The 19,563-nt window shown below is 40.3% G+C and overlaps 1 protein-coding gene across 2 annotated transcripts in view; it reads left to right on the top strand.

Annotated features, from left to right (window-relative positions):
• The window catches only part of LOC118317493 (copine-9-like), an 81,663-nt gene that overhangs the window by 51,662 nt on the left and 10,438 nt on the right, over positions 1-19,563 (top strand). For both annotated transcript variants that reach the window (XM_035646244.2, XM_035646242.2), the window contains exons 7-16: positions 5,034-5,097; positions 6,230-6,333; positions 7,551-7,655; positions 10,190-10,231; positions 10,528-10,603; positions 12,776-12,829; positions 13,097-13,158; positions 13,542-13,588; positions 16,681-16,862; positions 18,094-18,221. In XM_035646244.2, the coding sequence (XP_035502137.1) occupies positions 5,034-5,097; positions 6,230-6,333; positions 7,551-7,655; positions 10,190-10,231; positions 10,528-10,603; positions 12,776-12,829; positions 13,097-13,158; positions 13,542-13,588; positions 16,681-16,862; positions 18,094-18,221 (864 nt within the window). The remainder of the gene's footprint in view (positions 1-5,033; positions 5,098-6,229; positions 6,334-7,550; positions 7,656-10,189; positions 10,232-10,527; positions 10,604-12,775; positions 12,830-13,096; positions 13,159-13,541; positions 13,589-16,680; positions 16,863-18,093; positions 18,222-19,563) is intronic.

Raw genomic sequence — 19,563 nt, 5'->3', positions numbered from 1 at the left:
GCAACAGCGAATCACTTATTTTGGAAACATAATCAGTGGTTGGATTCCATTCAGTAACATTTGCTCTTTTATTTAATGAAAAACTTGCTACATTTACTATTGCCATGGATTCACTGATGAGGTGTTTGTGGTGGATGGTTGGGGGCTGTTGGGAGAGGTTTTTCTTCGGGGGGCTGTCTGCGAGGAAGTCTTACTGGCAAAGATGCTTCTTCCTGACTTCGGTTTGGTTAGGGTTAGGCAACAACACCACTTCTTTTCATTTAGGATCAGATCATGGTTTGGGTTAAAATAGATCCTTAGACGAAGGCAGACTTCTCCCTTGGGCTGGCAGGGTTCATGATCCACAACTGTCAGATCACAGTCCAGAGTTCATAGTCACAGTCTTGTTTATCGGCAAGTTTATCCAACAACAGCACTTTGGTCAAGGTTTGGGAAACACTGTGGCCTTGGTTGAATCTGAATCTTCAAACACGCTGTGTCTGAACGCAATGTAAACTTTTGCTGTATTACACCAGACCGTCTTTCCCCTTACCTTAACCAAGTGCTGCCCAAAGCGCCTCCTGGATGTAACCAACGCTGACTGCTTCGAGCGCAACATGTTCATTTTCTGTCAATAGTTAATATTTTTATATCGGAGCAATTTTGTTGGTGTGTTTAAAGGTCCTTCTCTCTTTTTTTTTAATGTTTTAGCCCATTTTTCTCTTTATCTGTGACACTATGACGGAGTGGTCATACAGCAGTTTTGACCCCATAGACTATCCACCCTTTTACCACCACTGCCACCATCAGCTTAGTCTTTGCAGTCATATCAGGCTATCTTTAGTCTTGGTCTTCCACTGTTCCCCCTGACTGCAATTTTCTTAATGATATTTCACACAGTGGAAATGTCAAGCTTGAAGTGCTTTGGAATCTTTTTATAGCCTCCTCCTGCTTTGTAAAGCATCAATTAGCGTCATTTTCCATCCTCAGTCAGTTGCTAAGAGGAGCCAGTGGTTATTGAGAGTTATCACAAGGTTTGAAGGGTCAGAGAAGGTATCATCAGCTGCAAGAACTCCACCTGCCTCACCAGAACTCAATGAAGTCCTTACAAGTTGATGAAGTCCTGAGAGTTTTACAAGTAGAAAGGTGAATGGCCAATCTATCGAACATGCCAAAATTACTGTTTGCATTTGTCTATTTCTTTCATGTTAACAACATAAAAATGAATGACCCATTAACATAGTTGCTATCTGTTTACTGACACCTCGGAAATCAACAAAACATGTAATTTACCCACGTGCTTTCACTTTTGCATACAACTTTATATAGGCAAAGCTTCCATCTGCTATAGTATATACAACGTGTGCATATATATATTTTGGCATTTCTTTTTTTCAGCATCAACTTGAGAAAGCGAAAAGATCAAAAAGTGTGGACATTTCAAATCAAAATCACAAAACATAGCATCTTAATGCAAACTTTGATACTTACCCTACTTGCATAGATTTCTGTTCTACTTCTAACCATTGACTGTATATAAAAATGGACGTAGTCCCCGGGTCCAGAAAATGAAGCCAATGCGGAATTGCCTGAAACCTGTATTATCTGGAAGCACCAGCAGAGATTGCATAATAAAGTAAATTTCTGTAGAAGACGATGAGAATGTTACTCTACTTCTCACTTGATTAATTACGTCAGTAAACCTTTTCCTGATGAGTTTATGGTTCAATCTCTAGTTTCAAGTCTTCTTCAATACAGCGTGATGTTCATTTGTAAGATATGGTCCATTTAGAGTAAAATGGACATTAAAGCACAGTATGCATTGGGCCGTTGATACAGCATGATTGACAGCTGGTCCGTCCAATGGTTGCAGGTGTAGGTTCTACTCTGATTAATCGTTCTATATTTTTTGCGCAATTTTCCTTCTAGTCTAGCCTATGTCAACCAATTTCTGTTTATTTTTGTGAAGTTTAATCAAAGTGTTGGCTACTAAGTTTAATTCCCTTTTTTTTCCCTCATCCCATCTTTCTATCCACACTTTTTTTATCCTGATGTGTCATTTCATCCTCCTCCTTTTAACCACATATTGTGATTCAGGAAAGTATAATGAAGTAGCAGTCAGGCTTGTCCATTTTGTCTCAGACAGAATGGAAACTTACCACTCATTTCTTTTCTCTCCAAATCTGTTCCTCTCATCCCTTCCTCGGAGTCTTCTCGTGAGACCTCCACTCAGTTATTTTCTCTATTTACCTAAAACTCCCAAGACTATCAGACCATATGCTACTTTTAAATGGATCAAAAATTTACCAGATTGGTTTATTAGATCACCAAAGTTAACACCCGAGAGCTCAGCAAACTTGTTTTTGGGTTGAAACATTATGTCGCCAGGTAAAATAAAAACTAGTTCACCAGTAGTAGCACAATGAAGGTTTCATAAGCTGCTCCCTGTTTGTTTTTCACTTGTGCTTGAGAGCACACGAGTGTGCATGCAATACAAACTGTAAAGGTTATATGCAACAGTCACAGTCATAACAAGAAAACACGTTACTGATAACATCTACGGCTCTGATCTGAGTGTAACCTGGGTTTAAATCAGTAAATCCAAAAAAATAACAACAAAAAACCCAATCAAATGAAATGTATCCTGTAGGTGTTCAAGGGTCCACACTTGGCTGAGATGAAAGTTCTTCTTCTACACTTGTTTAATCGCACTGGACTGAAGAATTAGCCCCACCAGCTGTTTACAGTAATGTGCCAAACTTCTAATATTCACATACCAGTAGTGGATCTCTCTTTTGCCAATTTTCTGAAAATACATGTAATATTTTCAGTCATTTTGGACGGGAACTTGGCTACTCAGCCAGCATGCACAAAAACAGGATGCAGAAACTTACAGCAGCTCTGTAGACTGAGCTGCATTAATAATATTTATTTCTATGCTGTGTCAAAATGTCTTCTGTGATAAAGTCATGCTCCTCAGATTGACAGTAGTTGGTGTAATGAGCCAAGACACATTGGAAGATGTCAGGAAAGGCCAGGAAGGCGAAAACCTTCACTTGGCGAAAAATGGATTTTAAAAATGCAGATTACTATCTAAAGCTTTCAAAAGGGCAGTCCTTTAACAGGTCGCAGAATTCCTCTCATGTAAGCCCTCCACGATCCTAATCAGTCAGGCTAAAAGAGCTGCCGCTCAACTAAAATTGCTCTGTTATCTGTGACAGAAGCCCTAAGGGGCAGCTAAAGCAGCAGCTCTAGTTCCCTGTCCTCATCCTGCAGGACCTATCAACAGCTTTTGATACAGTGAACCACCGCATCCTGCTATCCATACTCTTTGACATGGGCGTGTCGAGCAAAGTGCATTCTTGGTTTGAATCCTATCTCTCTGGGCATTCCCTCAATGTGTCATGGTGTGGACAGACATCCTTATCCCAGCCGGCCCCTCGCAGGGTTGCCCTATAGCTCTATGCTGGGGCCCCTTCTCTTTGCAATATACGTAACTTCCATGGGTTCAATTATCCGCTCAAATGGCTTCTCCAACACCCAACTATTCCTGTCGTCTCCACCAGATGACCCCACGGTTTTGGTGCAGATTCCCGCTCGTCCCTCAGACATATCTGCATGGATGAACAGCACCTTCTTAATAAGTCATCCAAGAAAGTCAACCGCCCTAGCACACCATCAACATCAAAATTGTCTCTTCATCTCTCACCCTATAACCAAGGTTGCAAGAAACCTGGCTGTCATGTTTAATGACCGGTTATCCTTCTCTAGCCATGTTGCAATCTGTCTCCCGATTGGGCAGCTTTGCAGTGTACGACATAATACAAAATCAGACCTCACCTGACTGAGCATGGCACCCAACTCAGGCCACATGGTTATCTTTCACTTTGACCGCTGCAATTCTGTTCTGGTGGGTCCCCCTTCTTGCACAGTAAAACAAATACAGATGGTCAAGAATGCAGCGGGGTGCCTGGTCTTCAATCAGCATAAAGGGGCACGTCACTCCATTGCTCGTCAACATCCAGTGGCCTGGCAGTCAAAATCAAATTCAAGACACTAACGCTTGCGTATGGAGCAAATACTGCGTCTGCACCCATCTTCTTGAACTCAATCACACAGGCTTATGTTGCTTCTCATCCTCACTGTTCCTCTAAGAAACGTCGTCTAGCATTGGCATCCTTACACAAAAAGCAATCACAGTCCAGACTGTTCTCATTTGTGGTTCTCTGATGGTGGAACAAGCTACCAGGTGTAACACCACAGTTCATTTTTTACCAAATATCCTTTAATTGCTTATAAAAGCTTTTAAGTTGTCCCTCAGTTGTAAGTTGTGTTGGATAAATAGTGACTGCCAAATTAATGAGAATGTAAATTCAAAATAGTAAAAATTGCTATTTTGCTAAATTGCTGTACACTTTGCATCTCAGTGTTTGGTTTGATATCCTGGACTGGTCGGATTAATCTGGACAAGATGGTGAAAGATCTTGTCTCTCCACAATTCCAATGATGACGTGGCCATGAGCAAGTCATTTAACCTCCAACTGCTCCAGTAAATCTCTTCAGTTGCCAAATAAGATTGTTGCAATGAGTACCTATCAGTTTTTATATATACTGAGAAATTGCCCTCGTAAAAAGAGAGTCGTTTTACAAAATAACTTTGCTTTCAGGCTGTTATTTTGGACGGGGAGTTGTTGGATTTTAAATAAAATGGTAGCATTTAAACAGCAAATAGTGAAACCCCTTTCAAAACCCTGCATGAGTCACAGTGTACAAAAGAATTAGGTGCCTGACAAGTGATTTTGTTTCCTTTTGTTATAATATTCATAAGAAATGGAAAATGGATGCCAACACTTTGATTTTCAATAAAATGTGCATCCTAGAGTCATCTGGGAGCACTTTCTTGTAAATATGACAATCTCCATGCTGTGCAGTTACCTATCACAATAATAGATCCTGGCTATAAATGACATCTGCTCAGCAATTGTATAATTCATGTCCTGCTACAATTACCCTCTTTCCCAATCTTTCTCTCTGCATCTCACTCTCGCTCTCAGTGGGATTCCAGGAAAGAAGTGTGGAGTCATTATCTTAACTGCAGAGGAGCTCAGTAACTGCAGGGTCAGTACACACACGCACACGCATGCCATATTATCGTATTGCCTGCATTTTTACCCCCCATACTATTTATTGTAATTGCCAGCAATCCTCCCGACGAACACAAAACAAACACACTGGAAAACATGCAGTGATTGGGCCAATCTATCAAGAGGGGATTGCAAAATGTAACATGAATTAAACCTGTAAATAACTTAACATCCGGACCGCCAGCCTCAACTTTTCTTGAAGTGTTCAGCACTGATAAACACTGATGGGATGTGTGTTGCCCGGCGTGCTCCACAGTGCTCTAAATATGTTTAAAATGAACTGTCAAGATGGTTTCCCGCTATGAACTAAGTGATTTTTCTCTTCCAATTTTCCATTCCCCTGCCACATTGACATATTGATACTTACAGAAGTGTGTGTGTGTGTGTGTGTGTGTGTGTGTGTGTGTGTGTGTGCGTGCGTGTGTGTGTGCATCTGCGTGTGCGTGCATGTGTGTGTGTGTGTGTGTATGTGCTTCTGCTCCAGGGACCATTATGTGAACAGGTTTATCTTCATTGTGTTGACCATCGTTACTCTGGGAGGTTTTGCTCCTGACAAGATCGAAATGCTCTTGAGAAATTTTGATAAGTGTGTATGTGTGTACATGTATGCAGGCTGACAACCCATATCTGCTAATGACAGCCAATGGCTGAAAGTTCTGTCTATCTATAACAGCTCCTCATTAACACATTAACTGCTGTAACTACCCATGCATATGTATAAGGCAATTCCGCTTGCCTCTGACTGACTACATCACAAGCAGGCCACAATGAAATCAGTGTACCCGACAAATAAAGTGTGTAATTTAAATTAGGGACAGGATCGCAATCCCTGTAATCTATGTACGCGTGTCGTTAAGTCATTACAACTGCTGGCGTTTGGCATCCACATTTGCGTCACCATGATGCACACGTTTTTACACTGCCAGTAGCTTTGTATTCAGAGGGAGTCTTGTTTCGAGATTATTGCTACAGAATCCATCCAAAACCCCTGCGCCTTTTCACCAGGAAATAATGTCCTGAAGAAAACAAGTTGCTGGCTCAGACATTAAATTGCATCAGAATAATTATATTGCTGTCTACCTAAAAACTGCTTGCTATTCTCTCAGGATATTGCCACTATGCAGCTGTGTGCCAACAAGTTGGACAAGAAGGACTTTTTTGGCAAGTCCGACCCCTTCCTGGTTTTCTACCGCAGTAACGAGGATGGGACGTGAGTTTGAACGTTCATATTCAGCTGCATCCGTGACGTTAAACCAGCGACTCTTAGGCCTTTGAAATAATAGAGCATTCATGGCCAGCAGGAATGATGAATAATAAATACATTGTTTGGATATGAACAGATAATGTGCTTTGAACTCAACCGACACAAACAGATCTGATGTTCTGTTGGCTTCATTTTTACCTCATTATCTGGTGATGCAAGTGACTGTCTCAAAAGTGCATATAAAATGACCAAAAGTGTTATTCACATATTTAACAATAGTTTTTCACTTACTTAGAATGTCTTCCTGTTACAAACACTGGTTCCATTTCCTTATTGAATTATAGTTACACATCTTTGACTTTTTTGTGTCTTTATAATAAGTTTGACTGTTATGGGGGCTATTCCTAACAACTTCCAGTATATAAAACTAGAACAGATACAAATACAGAAATATACAGACACTCTTAACATCGGACCCATAACTTAAAAGTTATTATTTTGAACATGCCATGCAGGTATCCACCGATTACACACTAGTCTTATTGGTCATTTTCAAAAAGAACACCCTTGCACAAAAAAAAAAGTATCATGCAGTCCAACAATTTAATATATCCTTGACTGCTTTATGTCCTTTATTACTGAACACAATTAGTCCCTCATTTTATTACACGACACAGTAATGACCGTGAGAGTATTTTGTTTAGAGCCCTGACCTCTCGATAGACCCACTAGTGCTGCGCAGGAGAACACAGCTACAGCAGACGTGGCCGTGCTCGGCAGTTCCTATGAGTGCACAATGGGACAACAGTGTCAACGTTGAACATCGGAACATAAAGGCTGAGGAAGGTGTTTAATGAGCGCTTTGGAGGGGAAAACCACATACATCCACACAAATTATATCAATTGTCGCGTCCGCTCCGCATCTCACTTGTTTCCTATCAATTTAGCATCCATTTTTTTCAGATGATAACATCATCTCGCTGCTCTGCTGCCGGGAGATGTTTGTAGCAGTAAAACTCCATCTGCAATTCTGTCATGTCCCCAAGATATACTTAAGCAGATATAAAAGAGAGTAAATGAAGTCACAGCAGCCTGCGAAGCATTTTTGAGTTGCGGGGAGAGCGGGGGGACGAGAGATGCGGGAGTGTCTTCCCTGGTACAGTCTGAGCAATGTGAGTGCGCTCTCCCTTTGCGTGGCCTTACATCTGTTATTTCGCTGGCAGGTTCACCATCTGCCACAAGACCGAGGTGATCAAGAACACGCTGAACCCGGTGTGGCAGCCCTTCACCATCCCCGTGAGAGCTCTCTGCAATGGAGACTATGACAGGTCAGTAGACGTCCGGCACAACTCATATTTTGCATTCGAACAAAGAGGGAATCAGATGTTGTCCTGACGTGATGAATGTCTTTTTTAGACACAGAAGAAAAAACCCCTAGGTGAAACGTCTTGGCGCAAACAGCACGGATGTTGATAGGCCACCTAATTTTCATTGCTTATTACATTTTCATTGGCGTCTCGGAAAAAGCGTACCCTATTTCCTCTGATTAGATGAACTCTTGGGAACCAATGAGGGAACAGGCACAGACTCATGCATGACATCACCCGTTGCTGGGGCGGTCAGAATAATGCCAGCAGTCGGTCATGGTGTCCCAGGGACCAGCACTGGTGTTATTGAGACTGACTCAGTTTCCACACAGCGCTGTGTTATACATTCAGAGTCGGGCCGGACTGTGCTGAGCAGCTGTGTTGGCGGGTGTATCTGTACACAGATGTGCACACAGTGCCACAGTAAGAGGAATTGTTATTCTCAATTTATCTCTGGGATCTTTTATTTTTTTTTGTGAATTGTCATCCCTTTGGACTGGTTTAATCTGAATGTTGAGCCTTTAGAAATGCTTGTTTCCCAAAGAGTTGCATATCTGGAAGGACCTTCCGTAGGAAGATTTTTGTAAGATTCAGTCCAGATCCAGTCTTTATGCTAAGATAAGCTAAATCACACCATCTTCCGGTTGTCACTCGAGCATATGGATGTGAGAGTGGTATCAATCTTCTCATGTAACTCTCCACAAGAAGGCAAAAAAAGATATTCTTATGAGATATTGTTCTATTCCTTTTGAGGATAAAGCTGGTATAGATGGTTCGGGTACCTTTCCTTCTTTAGTGTGCAAACCGACAACAGTGTTACAGCCAACCACAGGTGATCTGTGTAACATAGTCAGGTGAAAAGATATGTAGGCAATATAATGTTTTATATCCCCCCAAAAACACTATAAATACCAAGTAGTAGCAGGACAATGCACAGTCTTTAATACCAGATGGCATTTTTAATTGCTCAGATAATGTTTCCAAGAAAACTCCTCTCAGTCCACCCTCCGGCTGGGAACTTGAACAACTTAAAGAAAAGGTTTGTTATTCAATAATTAACTTATCACAATAGTGCTTACCTCTAAATTTTGAATCAACTTTTCCATCTGGTCTGTGGCTCCCTGCCCCAAAATCATATGCTCCCACTGAGAAATACGTTGCATCTTTAAAAATGAATCACAGATTTTCCCACAAACATCTGGCCACTGAAATATTTAACAAATGGCACTCAAACAGGAGTAAATGCTGCATTGTTTGAGAACAGATTTCTAGCTGCAGGTACTCATATTTTGGACTTGTGCAATAGTTGTGCAATAGAGTAACACACACCAAATATTCGCAACTGCATATCAGGCATGGGCTCCACAGACAATACTCTTTAGTGTTCATTCGTGCCACTATAGGTCTTGCCAAGGAATCTGTTGACAGTAATAATAATAACATATTGTCAGCAGTTCTTTAAGGCAGAGGTACTTAAACTTACTGTTCCTTGAATGTTATAGGAAACAACAATCATTATTAAGGTGTGTTCAACCAGTAAATGTGCTGAACTTGACAGGTGACACGACAAGTTACAGAGGCAATATTTCCATTGCCTTTGTTTCTCGTCATACTTGCTACAGGCACAGATTATAGTTGGCGTGAACTGAGGCAAATGTGCAACCGTGTGCGTCAAAAATCGGTCCAAATTGAGTGAAAAATCTGCAGTCATGAATAAGTTTACAGAAACAACAGACTGGAGGAAAATCATAAAAAATGCAAATGGGTTCCGGTGAGATCTGTGAGCTGAACACAACTGCGCTCACAATCAGTAAATACGTCGCTAACTAGCTTACAGCTAATGTATGGACTGCCAGTATGTTGACAAACTCAAATAACAAAAAGGCCAGGATTTGTTTCACTTTCAGTCAGAACACACCCTCAGTGAAGACCCGTGTGAAGCGAACTAAAATGAAAAAAGCCTCTGCCACACTGTACACTCACTTGCACATCAGTGAGGAGGTTTCTCTTTTGTAACCATTGTGTTATTTCATGTGTTATAATAATTTCTCCTCATATCTGTAATCCTGGAAGTAAGGGACAAGACAGGAATCCCCAGAAACTTTCAGCGTTTGTTTTTTTTTTGGGGGGGGGGGGGGGGGGAGCAAATCTGTGCGAAGCCTTACTGCCGAATTGTGACTTTGTTTGCATTTAGCAATTGTTAAAATGTTTTTAATCCCACAGTACAATGCAAAGTAATTTATTTGTGTCCCACAGAAAATTAAACAGGGGCAAACTTTGAGTGCTGAAAGGCCTTGTAATTCAGAGTTCATATAACGATCTGTACCTACGGCACCAGTGGACCTCTTCAGCGTGACAGTATTTAATCAGTGAAGGTGTAATTGCTCTGTTCTCAATGTCACAGCTGGAGAATAGTTGGGTTTTCGTTCTCGTTTTACTGACGGCAGTGGATCTGGTAAAGAGTCTTCAGAAATCATATTCTCTGTCTATTTCAGGACTGTGAAGATAGATGTCTTTGACTGGGATCGAGATGGAAGGTAAAAGCATGTTAGGATCACCACTCACCACAATCCCATTATTAATGAAAGTATCTCCCAGGTGTTAGAATGAACTCTAAATGCATTGTGTACTTTTTATTGGTGAAAAAGAGCTTTGGGATGAAAAAAAAAATCATTAAGCACTAAGGAGAGTGATCTGGCAGATTGACTGGGAGATTGACAGGCAGAAATAAAGAGAAACAGATGAGGATAGAGGCAAAGACATGATAGTTTATCTCAGATCCTAAAACCTGTGCTCACGCTCGTCTGTCTGTGTGGGTGTTGTTTGTCTGCAGCCATGACTTCATTGGCGAGTTCACCACCAGCTACAGAGAGCTGTCTCGGGGGCAGAACCAGTTCAATGTCTACGAGGTGAGACGCGACATGGGGGTGGGTTGTTGTTTCTCGCCGCTTTGGTCATATAAACACCTTGTAGCCCCTAATTGAGCTGATTGTGATATTTTGACGTCAGCTGGTTGACTCTCCAAAGGCTGGGGAATCTTCACAACCCTCGTAAAAGCTTAAACAACCTTTTCCAGAATTGAAATGTAGGCGATCCAACACCTAATGAATACACTGTGTGTGTGTTAAAAAGCTGAATACATTTTATAAATGTAATTCTTTCACCAAAACTATGCTGGGTAGTTTCATTAACAGATAAAACCGAAAACATGTCCCTGCAGCTATGCAAGGCATGACTCATGGTCCGTTGTCAACCCTCAGGTATTTTGACATTGGGTGGACACATTGTGCTGTTAAGTCTGTATTGCATTCCGAAAAAGAAAGCTAACACTCTAGGCTAACAATCTTCCTCTCTCCAGCACAAACTAGTTGGGAGGTATGTCTGCGACCGAGAACATGGTTCCAAGAACCAGAGAAGAATGAGCTTGTTCATTGGTTCACTGCTTGAGCATTTGTGTGGGCACATCTCCAGGAATTCCAAAGATGGCGGGCCACGACACAACATTTTGTGTTTTCCATGGATCTATACTTTTGAAGGATTTAAATGCTGCCTTTAATTCAGTTACGGTTAAGGTTAGGGTAACGGTTCGTTGTCTTGAAGGCTACATTTAACATCTACTCGACAACTTCTTTCAAACCTATCAAAACGACAGCATTACAAAAAAAAAAGTCAGTACATCTACCGCTCTTAACTTCTGCCACTGTCAAAGGAAAGGGAAGGTGCCACTAATGCGCCTATTACGCTGGTTGCCAACCAGCCATTAAAAACGACGAAGAAGAGTGGACAACCAATCACGTTGCGATCTCTTAGCTGGTTGTTGCCAGAGAACATGGCCTCGATCATAGCTCCTAGTTGGTCAACATTACCAATCGAGTTCACTCACATGGACTTCCGCTTCTTTTTGTAATCACTTACCTTGTTTTTACTTCCTGCTTTTATGATAACCTGCCCCATCCTTATTAGATCTACCTCTTATCCATTTCCTTCACATATGTGTTAAAGTGTGTGTTCCCCTCATTCTTTGACAGTTTGTCTGTTCAGTTTGTCTTTTTGTTTCCCCGTGATAATGTTTCTGTCATCGGTGTTTCTGTGTTTTCCACCCAATCACCAGTTACAAGCATTTTACGTTGTTCATGGATTCCTTGCTGCTCTTGAATAAATGTGTTACCTGCTTTGAACTGCCTTGTGCTGATCTTCAGTTTAGACATTTGATGGCCACAGCTGGATCACAATCCAGCTAAGACTTTGTGTTTAATAATTTGAAATAAATCGCTGCCTCTGCTGGTCTTCGTGTCTCAATTTGGGTTCTCCATCCTGTTTCCTTGCAAACATGACATTACGAACTGACCACTATGGACCGAGCAAGCTAAGGAAAAACTTCATGATTTGTGTCACACTGAATCAATAAAGAACAGTAGTACAGTACAGTACAGTACAGTTATGATGCTGGCGTGGGTAGAGGTTGTCTTTGAAAATTATTCTGTAATAAAGACTTTTAATGTTACCTCTACAAAAAAACTTACACTGGGGCTGCATAACATACAGTAATAAATTCCTTGCCTCAAGACAATACGTCTCCTACAGATAATACCTATGCCTGTACCGATGTGTACAATATAGAAAAACAAAAGAACTTCTGTATTGTGTTGAAAGCATAACTAAATACACATATCAGTCATTAACAATCATACTCTTCAACTGAGAAGTCCATATATGCACACCACTTATTAAAATAGTTGCTTCAATCAAACACATTTATAATACCATTGCAGAAAAATAAATGGATAAATCATCAAAGTCACTGATAATCACCTCTAAAAGAGACTGGAAGCTTATCAATCAGATTTGTAATAACAGTGATTGATGGATTATTTTGTCTTTACACCTGCCAAAGTCCATTTGTATCTTCTCTACTCTCTATACACACGGTTAAACATAAAATTGGTTTCAATTCATGCGCTGTCATGATTATCAGGAATCTGTTGAATTATTCATGTTCATTGTCAACCATCATTCTAGGATGTGAAGTGATTTTAAAAGTACCCTCTCGATCAGTAACTTACTTTTCTCATCACCGGCAGGTTTTAAATCCCAAAAAGAAAGGCAAAAAGAAGAAATACATTAATTCTGGAACTGTGAGTACGCACACCTCTCGCATATCTGCCTGTCACGTCCTCTGTATTGGAATTCATGGCCGTTTTATACTTTATATAATGTTAGGCATCATAAACTCTTACATCTGCTTCATTCTTACTGAGTCTTTTACTGTCTGGCACCTGTTTGTCATGTTGCCTTCCTGTCTAACTGGCACTGGTCTTCTCTTCCATCCTCCTTTGTTTATCTCTGGGTGTGTGTGTGTGTGTGCGTGTGTCGGTGTGTGTGTGTGTGTGGTGTTTTGCCAGGTAACACTGCTGTCCTTCAAAGTGGAGTCTGAGTACACCTTTGTGGATTTCATCCGAGGAGGGTGAGTGGAATAATAATTAGCCTCCTCTCACAGTGTGCATCAATAGTCACCGAGTTGTTTGTGTGCGTGTGTGTGTGTGTGTGTGTGTGTGAATAGTTGAAGATAGATAGATTGAATTTACCAAAAGCTCTTTTGTAAGCTTCACATTCTAATCATGTTGGCTCTGAAAGGCCCAGGTTTTCAATCAAATTTGGACTGATAAATGGCACGTGTAAATTGGCTCAATTTGTTTTATTTAATCAGACCTTCAAATGGGATGACTGCCCTGCCACACTAATTCAACCAGTACACTGACAGTTCATTGTGCGTATTTAAACTATGCTGAAGTATGTGATGCTCTTTGATGTGTTCCTGTTGTTTTATTCCCTCTTTATTTGCAATAGAACCCAGCTGAACTTCACAGTGGCTATAGACTTCACAGCATCCAATGGTAAGTCACTGACTGATGCATATTTGGATTCATCCAATTCATTTGAAATTTTAATTTAGTGTTGTTTTCTATGTGTCTATTTTGCTGTAACTCTTCAGCGCCGTCCAGCAATTGCATCAGAATATCTATTGAGCAGACGTAATCCCCCAACCCTTTCAAACTTACATCAGACATGGCACAAGGCCCTCACAGCTTTCGAAACACCCTTGTGAACTGCCAGTGTTGAATCAGTTTTCTTAAATAACCGATGTTAAAGAAATTTGACAGCTTGAAATGTTAGTTTGAAAAATTTAAAGTGCTTATTCTTTATACAAAGTAAGTGTCCCTGTATGTCCTTGAGAGGCCAATCCTCCATAAAATCACAAATAGTCCTTTTGTGATTGCAGCATGACTCGCTAGGCAATTGTAAACAGTCCTTCGCTTTGGTCCAGACTGAAATGTCTCACAACTATTTGATGGATTACAATGGAAAAAGTGTATAGTTATTCATGCTCCCAAGTGGTCTCTACTGCTAATGTCATCAGGATGTCAATGTTTTCCCTTTTTTGATGACAAATTTCAATAGGTTGGAACAAAAATTGGTGAAGACATTGATGGTTTCCAGAGGATGAATGATTCTTTTCTTCTAGCACCACCGTGAAGTTGACATTGTTGGCTTTGGCTAACCACACCTGTTGGATGCATTGCCATAACCTTGTTACACACATTCCTGGCTCCCTCTGAATGGACTGCTAATATTTTGATGACCTTCTGATCCTCTCGTGACATCCAATCAAAATTCCAATTTGTGTTATACATTGGTTTATGACCCTATGCCATTTCCATCTGCCTCAGCTTTACTTTGTGTTTAGTGCTAATTAGCAAAATTAAGCATTCCAATATGATCAAGTAAGTTGGTGAACATGTATTAAACATTATTTCATCTGTCAAGATGGTTTGTTAGTTTTTAGGATTACGCAAAAAAATACTCAACCACGAAAATTTGGAGGAAGGGTATAGTTATTCAATTTGGAAGTGGATCCTAGTTATATATTTTTTCACTATCTTAAACATGACCAGGTAGGGTATTAGCCTTGGCGGAGTTAAGCACTCCCCTTCTAGCGTCTGCTACAGGTCAGTTTAGTCTTGAAACTGTGTGCATGTTAGGATCCTGGTGTTAGCATTCAGCTCACACAATATTGCTACAGTGCTGCAGACCCTTTTACTATAGTTCCATATTTGTTTGTGTACAAATTAAACAAACCATATACGAAGACTTCAGTGCAAAGCTTCAGAGGTGCTGGTATATGTATGTTTTGATAGAGTAGCTAGCCGTTCTCCCCAGCTTCCAGTCCTTGCTAATCGCCTGCTATTAGTATTAATATCGGTTTAGTGCACAGGAATTTGTGTGGTTTTTGATTGTCTCATCTAACTCTTTACACGAAAGGGGATAAATATGTTGTTTTTTTCTCTACTGTTTATCAAACTAGACAATGTAAAGTGTTTAGTAGCTAAATCTGGTATCGAGCTTAGATTTATCTGAGGTCCCTCAGTTATTAAATGTTGCCATTATAATAATAAGATAATGAAGTAATGTGTATATAACAACCATGACCGCATAACGAAAAGAAACATACCTTTAAAACTCTATTAGATGTTACTAAGTCCATTTGTACCACCCAGCCTTGCTGACTCTCTGTCCTAACCTGGTTCAGTTGTACTGTTGTAACTGTTTACACTGTTAGTTGTTCCAGTGTGTGATGGTGTGTGGTCCCACAAGGAAAACCAACTGGGCCTACTTATGTTTTCCCTAATGCTTAGGTACCTTTGACAACCTAGGAGTAAATGTTTGCAGAAAATAGTACATTATTTAGGCTCAAATTATTTGAATGTGTAATTAGTTCTGAAATTGGTGTCTACTAATTCAAAACCTGCAAATAACTTTGATTTAACAAAATACACGGCTTACCATGTGATTGTCTCTTTCCGAAAAAATAATGACTTTCCAGATCAATGAAATGGCACAGAGATAAGCGATAATTCTCAATAGTGTTTCCAAGATTGGAGTCATACATCAAGAAACCGATTGATTTTTGTTGCTCAAGAGATGGAGGACCTCTAATGTCACAGCCACTGAGTTTGTAATGCACGTTTTCTCCACTTTAGTCAGTGTGCCATCAAATTATATCACTTACAGTAGCTCCATCTCTCTGAGGCTGTTAAAATGACTTAAATATGTTTTAATTACTACAGACAGGAAAGAGTATAACACTTTGATGTCAAGCACACCTGTCCCCATTTCCTTTTGCAAAGTAACATGACCTTTTCCATGGCAGGTACACTCATGCTTGTGATTGTGGGCACAACACTTATTTGAATAGATTATTACATTCAGGCCGTTTTTTCTACTTGAAGGATATTGCGGTCGACTGTGTGAGGTGTGCAGGGAATGGGGAATGTCTTGGGTGTGTTTGTGGCCAGACTCGCACAGTACACCTGTGGCACGGTTGAAAGCTAGATAGGATTGAGAGAATACATTACAGGTACTGTAGGTGTGTTGGGAGCCGGCATCTATCGTGGCTAATCAAATCATCCCCCTCTCTTTCATCCCCTTGAAAAGCAGGGCACTCGTTTCATTATGGAAGAGATAGACCAGAGCCAAGCTTATCCCAAGGGGACAGGACAGTAACACTCAACTATGTTTTCATTTGTGCAATAATTCTACTGCTGCCAATACTGAGGCCAGACATGAACTGATAACTCCACAATAATCCTGTTTACATGATTCTTTGATTAAAAAAACCCCAAAACAATCTTGTTCCCTTCCTTCCTTGCAACTATCAAATTTTACAGGCACGATTCTTCACGTCGGTCCTCACACCCATAACCTGTGTCTACTGCAATTAAAATGTGAATGCACTGCTACTTTTGGGAAACCCGCAGGAAGAAATGAGATTAATATGGTATATGTTTATTTTCTTGGCATTAGTCCTCTTCTCTTCTATTTCCACTGATGATGTAGAGTATTTCACAGATGTAAACCAGAGAGAAAGAAGGAAGGAGACATATTCAGCAATCATTGGTTTCACAGTGTCATGTGTGTGTCTTCTAAGGTAACCCGTCCCAGCCCACCTCACTCCACTATATGAATCCCTACCAGATGAATGCATATGCCATGGCCCTGAAAGCAGTGGGTGAGATTATCCAGGACTACGACAGCGACAAGCTCTTTCCTGCCTACGGCTTCGGGGCTAAGATGCCCCCTGATGGCAAAATCTCCCATGCATTCCCACTGGTAAGAAAAATGCACAAACACACGCACACAAACAAATTCGCGCACACAACGCACACTTGCACAGTTCAGCCATAGCAGGGTGTGGTTTGGACCAGGGGTTGTCGCTGTGACAGCAGCTGGTCGCACGAGTTGAGATGTTGGCTCATCTTCCTGCCAGCAGGACTCTCCCAGCATCCCCCGCACATCCATCCTGAGGGATGAGGGCAACCAATCAGAAACCATTGGATGCTAAGCTGAAGTCAAGTCTGTCTTTGTGTCATCGAAACCATGTTTTCTCCTGCGTGTGTGTGAAATGGAAGCACCTTTTATAACGCTGCTTATTTCAAGGAATTACTGGGGTAAAATGGTGGTTGTAGAAATACATGGGGAGTAAATAGTGAAACATTTTAAGTTTTGTTTCAATTTACCATTACTCACTACATCCTAAAGGACTATACAACATTTTTTTAAGTCATACAAGGTCTGCAAAAACCCTTTTTTCATGTGTTTTGGAAACCGGCGATGCGTTTTCTTCTCTTGAGATAACCCTGATGATGTCACCAGGTTATCTCAGGTTGGGCTTGGATTCCTAGCAGAAAGACTTCATGAGGTTTAAAAGATGTACGCATTCAGGCAGGGACGACCTAACTAATGACACTATCAAATTGCATGGTGGAAGTTGTTGGATCCAGTGTTTTTGGCGCTTGTCCCATAATATGGACTAAATGTCAGGATATCAATATAATAGATTCATTGCTACTCAGTCTCTCTACATGACCAACATTGAACTTCCATGGACTCCCTAATGTACTGTTTGCCTGAACTTGCGAATTGTGTGAGAAAGTTAATGATTCATTGCCCCCTGAAGACAAAGGAAGTTAAAATGTACCCATAAAAGGTCACACGATATTGTTCTCACTGGGACAGAGAAGCAGGATATGTACTTGGGAGCAAGCCCTTTAGAAAATGAAAGATAGATAATTATATTATATTATCACAGCAACATATTTAAGATATATGTTACTATTTTTTGGGAAGAACTAAATACGTTTCCCATTTAAAACATTAAACACCAAACTATGCCTTGCAATTTTTATTACCTTGTTATCTCAGATAACAAGGTAATAAAAAGTGACTTCATCACTTAGCGTTAATTGTGGAGGGAAATGTCTCTTTAAATGTCAAACAGATAATGAGCCTGTTTATTGTGCTGCTTGTATTTCATTAGTGTGCCATATGCTGTCTGTTGCAGAGCGGTGACAATGATAACTCAAGCTGTGTGGGAATCGAAGGGGTTCTGGAGGCCTATTTCCAGAGCCTGAGGTCGGTGCAGCTCTACGGACCCACCAACTTCGCACCAGTTATCAACAAAGTGGCAAAGTAAGTGTTCAGGCTTTCTTCATAGGTTAGAGTCAGCATACGGTCATTCATTTTAGATTTAGGGTGAAAATATACTGTTGGGGACAACAAATAGTCTGTGAATAATTCTAAACGTTTTAATTAAATAAATACATTTGTTAAAAAAATGTTTTAATCAAGTTCATATCCATATACCAATAGGGGTGTCTGAGAACATGTATGTATGCAATGTCTCAGTGAGTGACCGGTGAGGAGTGTGCGTATGAATGTAAAAACGCTATACAAACAAATGACAAAGTTAGTCGACAGGCAAGGAGAGAGAGAGAGGATCTTGCATGTCCGACACGTTGCATCTCAAGTATCAGCTCCACCCATTAACCAAATAACTTCAATCAACCAGTCAATCAGTCAGTCATCAATCTGTCAGTCAGTCAGTCAATAACCTGGAACAAAGGGAAAAACACACCCAACAAATAAGAAAAATATGGGGCCAACACTGAGGCCCCTACGACTGCTGCAATAGGCCTTGATCAAAGCTTATACTGTAAGTAATATGACTCGTGAGAAGATTTAGATTTGTTTTCTTCTCACGTACAGTTCATTTAAAATCTAGAATTTGGAAGCAAGGTTTGTGCTGAAGAGAATGCAAATGGCAAGATTTGTCAGATTGCAGCCGCGTTTAACAACTGCTGGATGCTGATATTTTTTCTGTGTACTGTAAACACTCTCAAACCACTTGGGTTTAGAGGGAAGTTTCAGAATTTTTGAAGTGTACTGAAGTACTATCTAGGCTTTCACACACTTCCTCACTTATGTCTGTAGACCGTGAATGAAACAAGCATGACATTTTTGAAACAACATACAATTTATTTGTTTATAAGTGGCTGTAAACCTTTTTCTTGTATTAAGGTTTGTGCTTTAGTTGAAAAGGTGCTAAACACTGGGAAAACTGATTAGACAGAACATTGTTAAAAAGTGACCCAAGTAAACATGGATCTTGTAGATAATGAGATAAAAAAGAATAGAATATTTAAACATATAAATTATTAGCATAACTTTGGCTGTGGGAGGCACACAAAGGGGAGCATAACTAACTGAAAACAATCTTTTCATATAAAAAAGTGTTTTGAATGTGGCCGCCGAATGTCTGGTCTGAAGGTTGCTTTTCCAATTTAAATTTGAACATTTGTAAATGTTTCCATTCCCAAGAAGAAGTGGTGGTAACAGATTTTGCAGTGTAGCCAGATTCAGAAAATGTGTTTGGGATGCTGTATGAAAGAGTAGAAAACATTTTACAAAGATGGACAGTGGATTTTATAGAGAATTTTAAATATAATAAGGAACATACAGTATACCATGACAT

This window comes from Scophthalmus maximus, chromosome 3, assembly GCF_022379125.1.
Source record: "Scophthalmus maximus strain ysfricsl-2021 chromosome 3, ASM2237912v1, whole genome shotgun sequence".
In the NCBI taxonomy this organism is placed as follows: Eukaryota; Metazoa; Chordata; class Actinopteri; order Pleuronectiformes; family Scophthalmidae; genus Scophthalmus; species Scophthalmus maximus.
The sequence above is the reverse complement of the archived record's forward strand: the minus strand, read 5'-3'. Positions and strand labels throughout refer to the sequence as shown.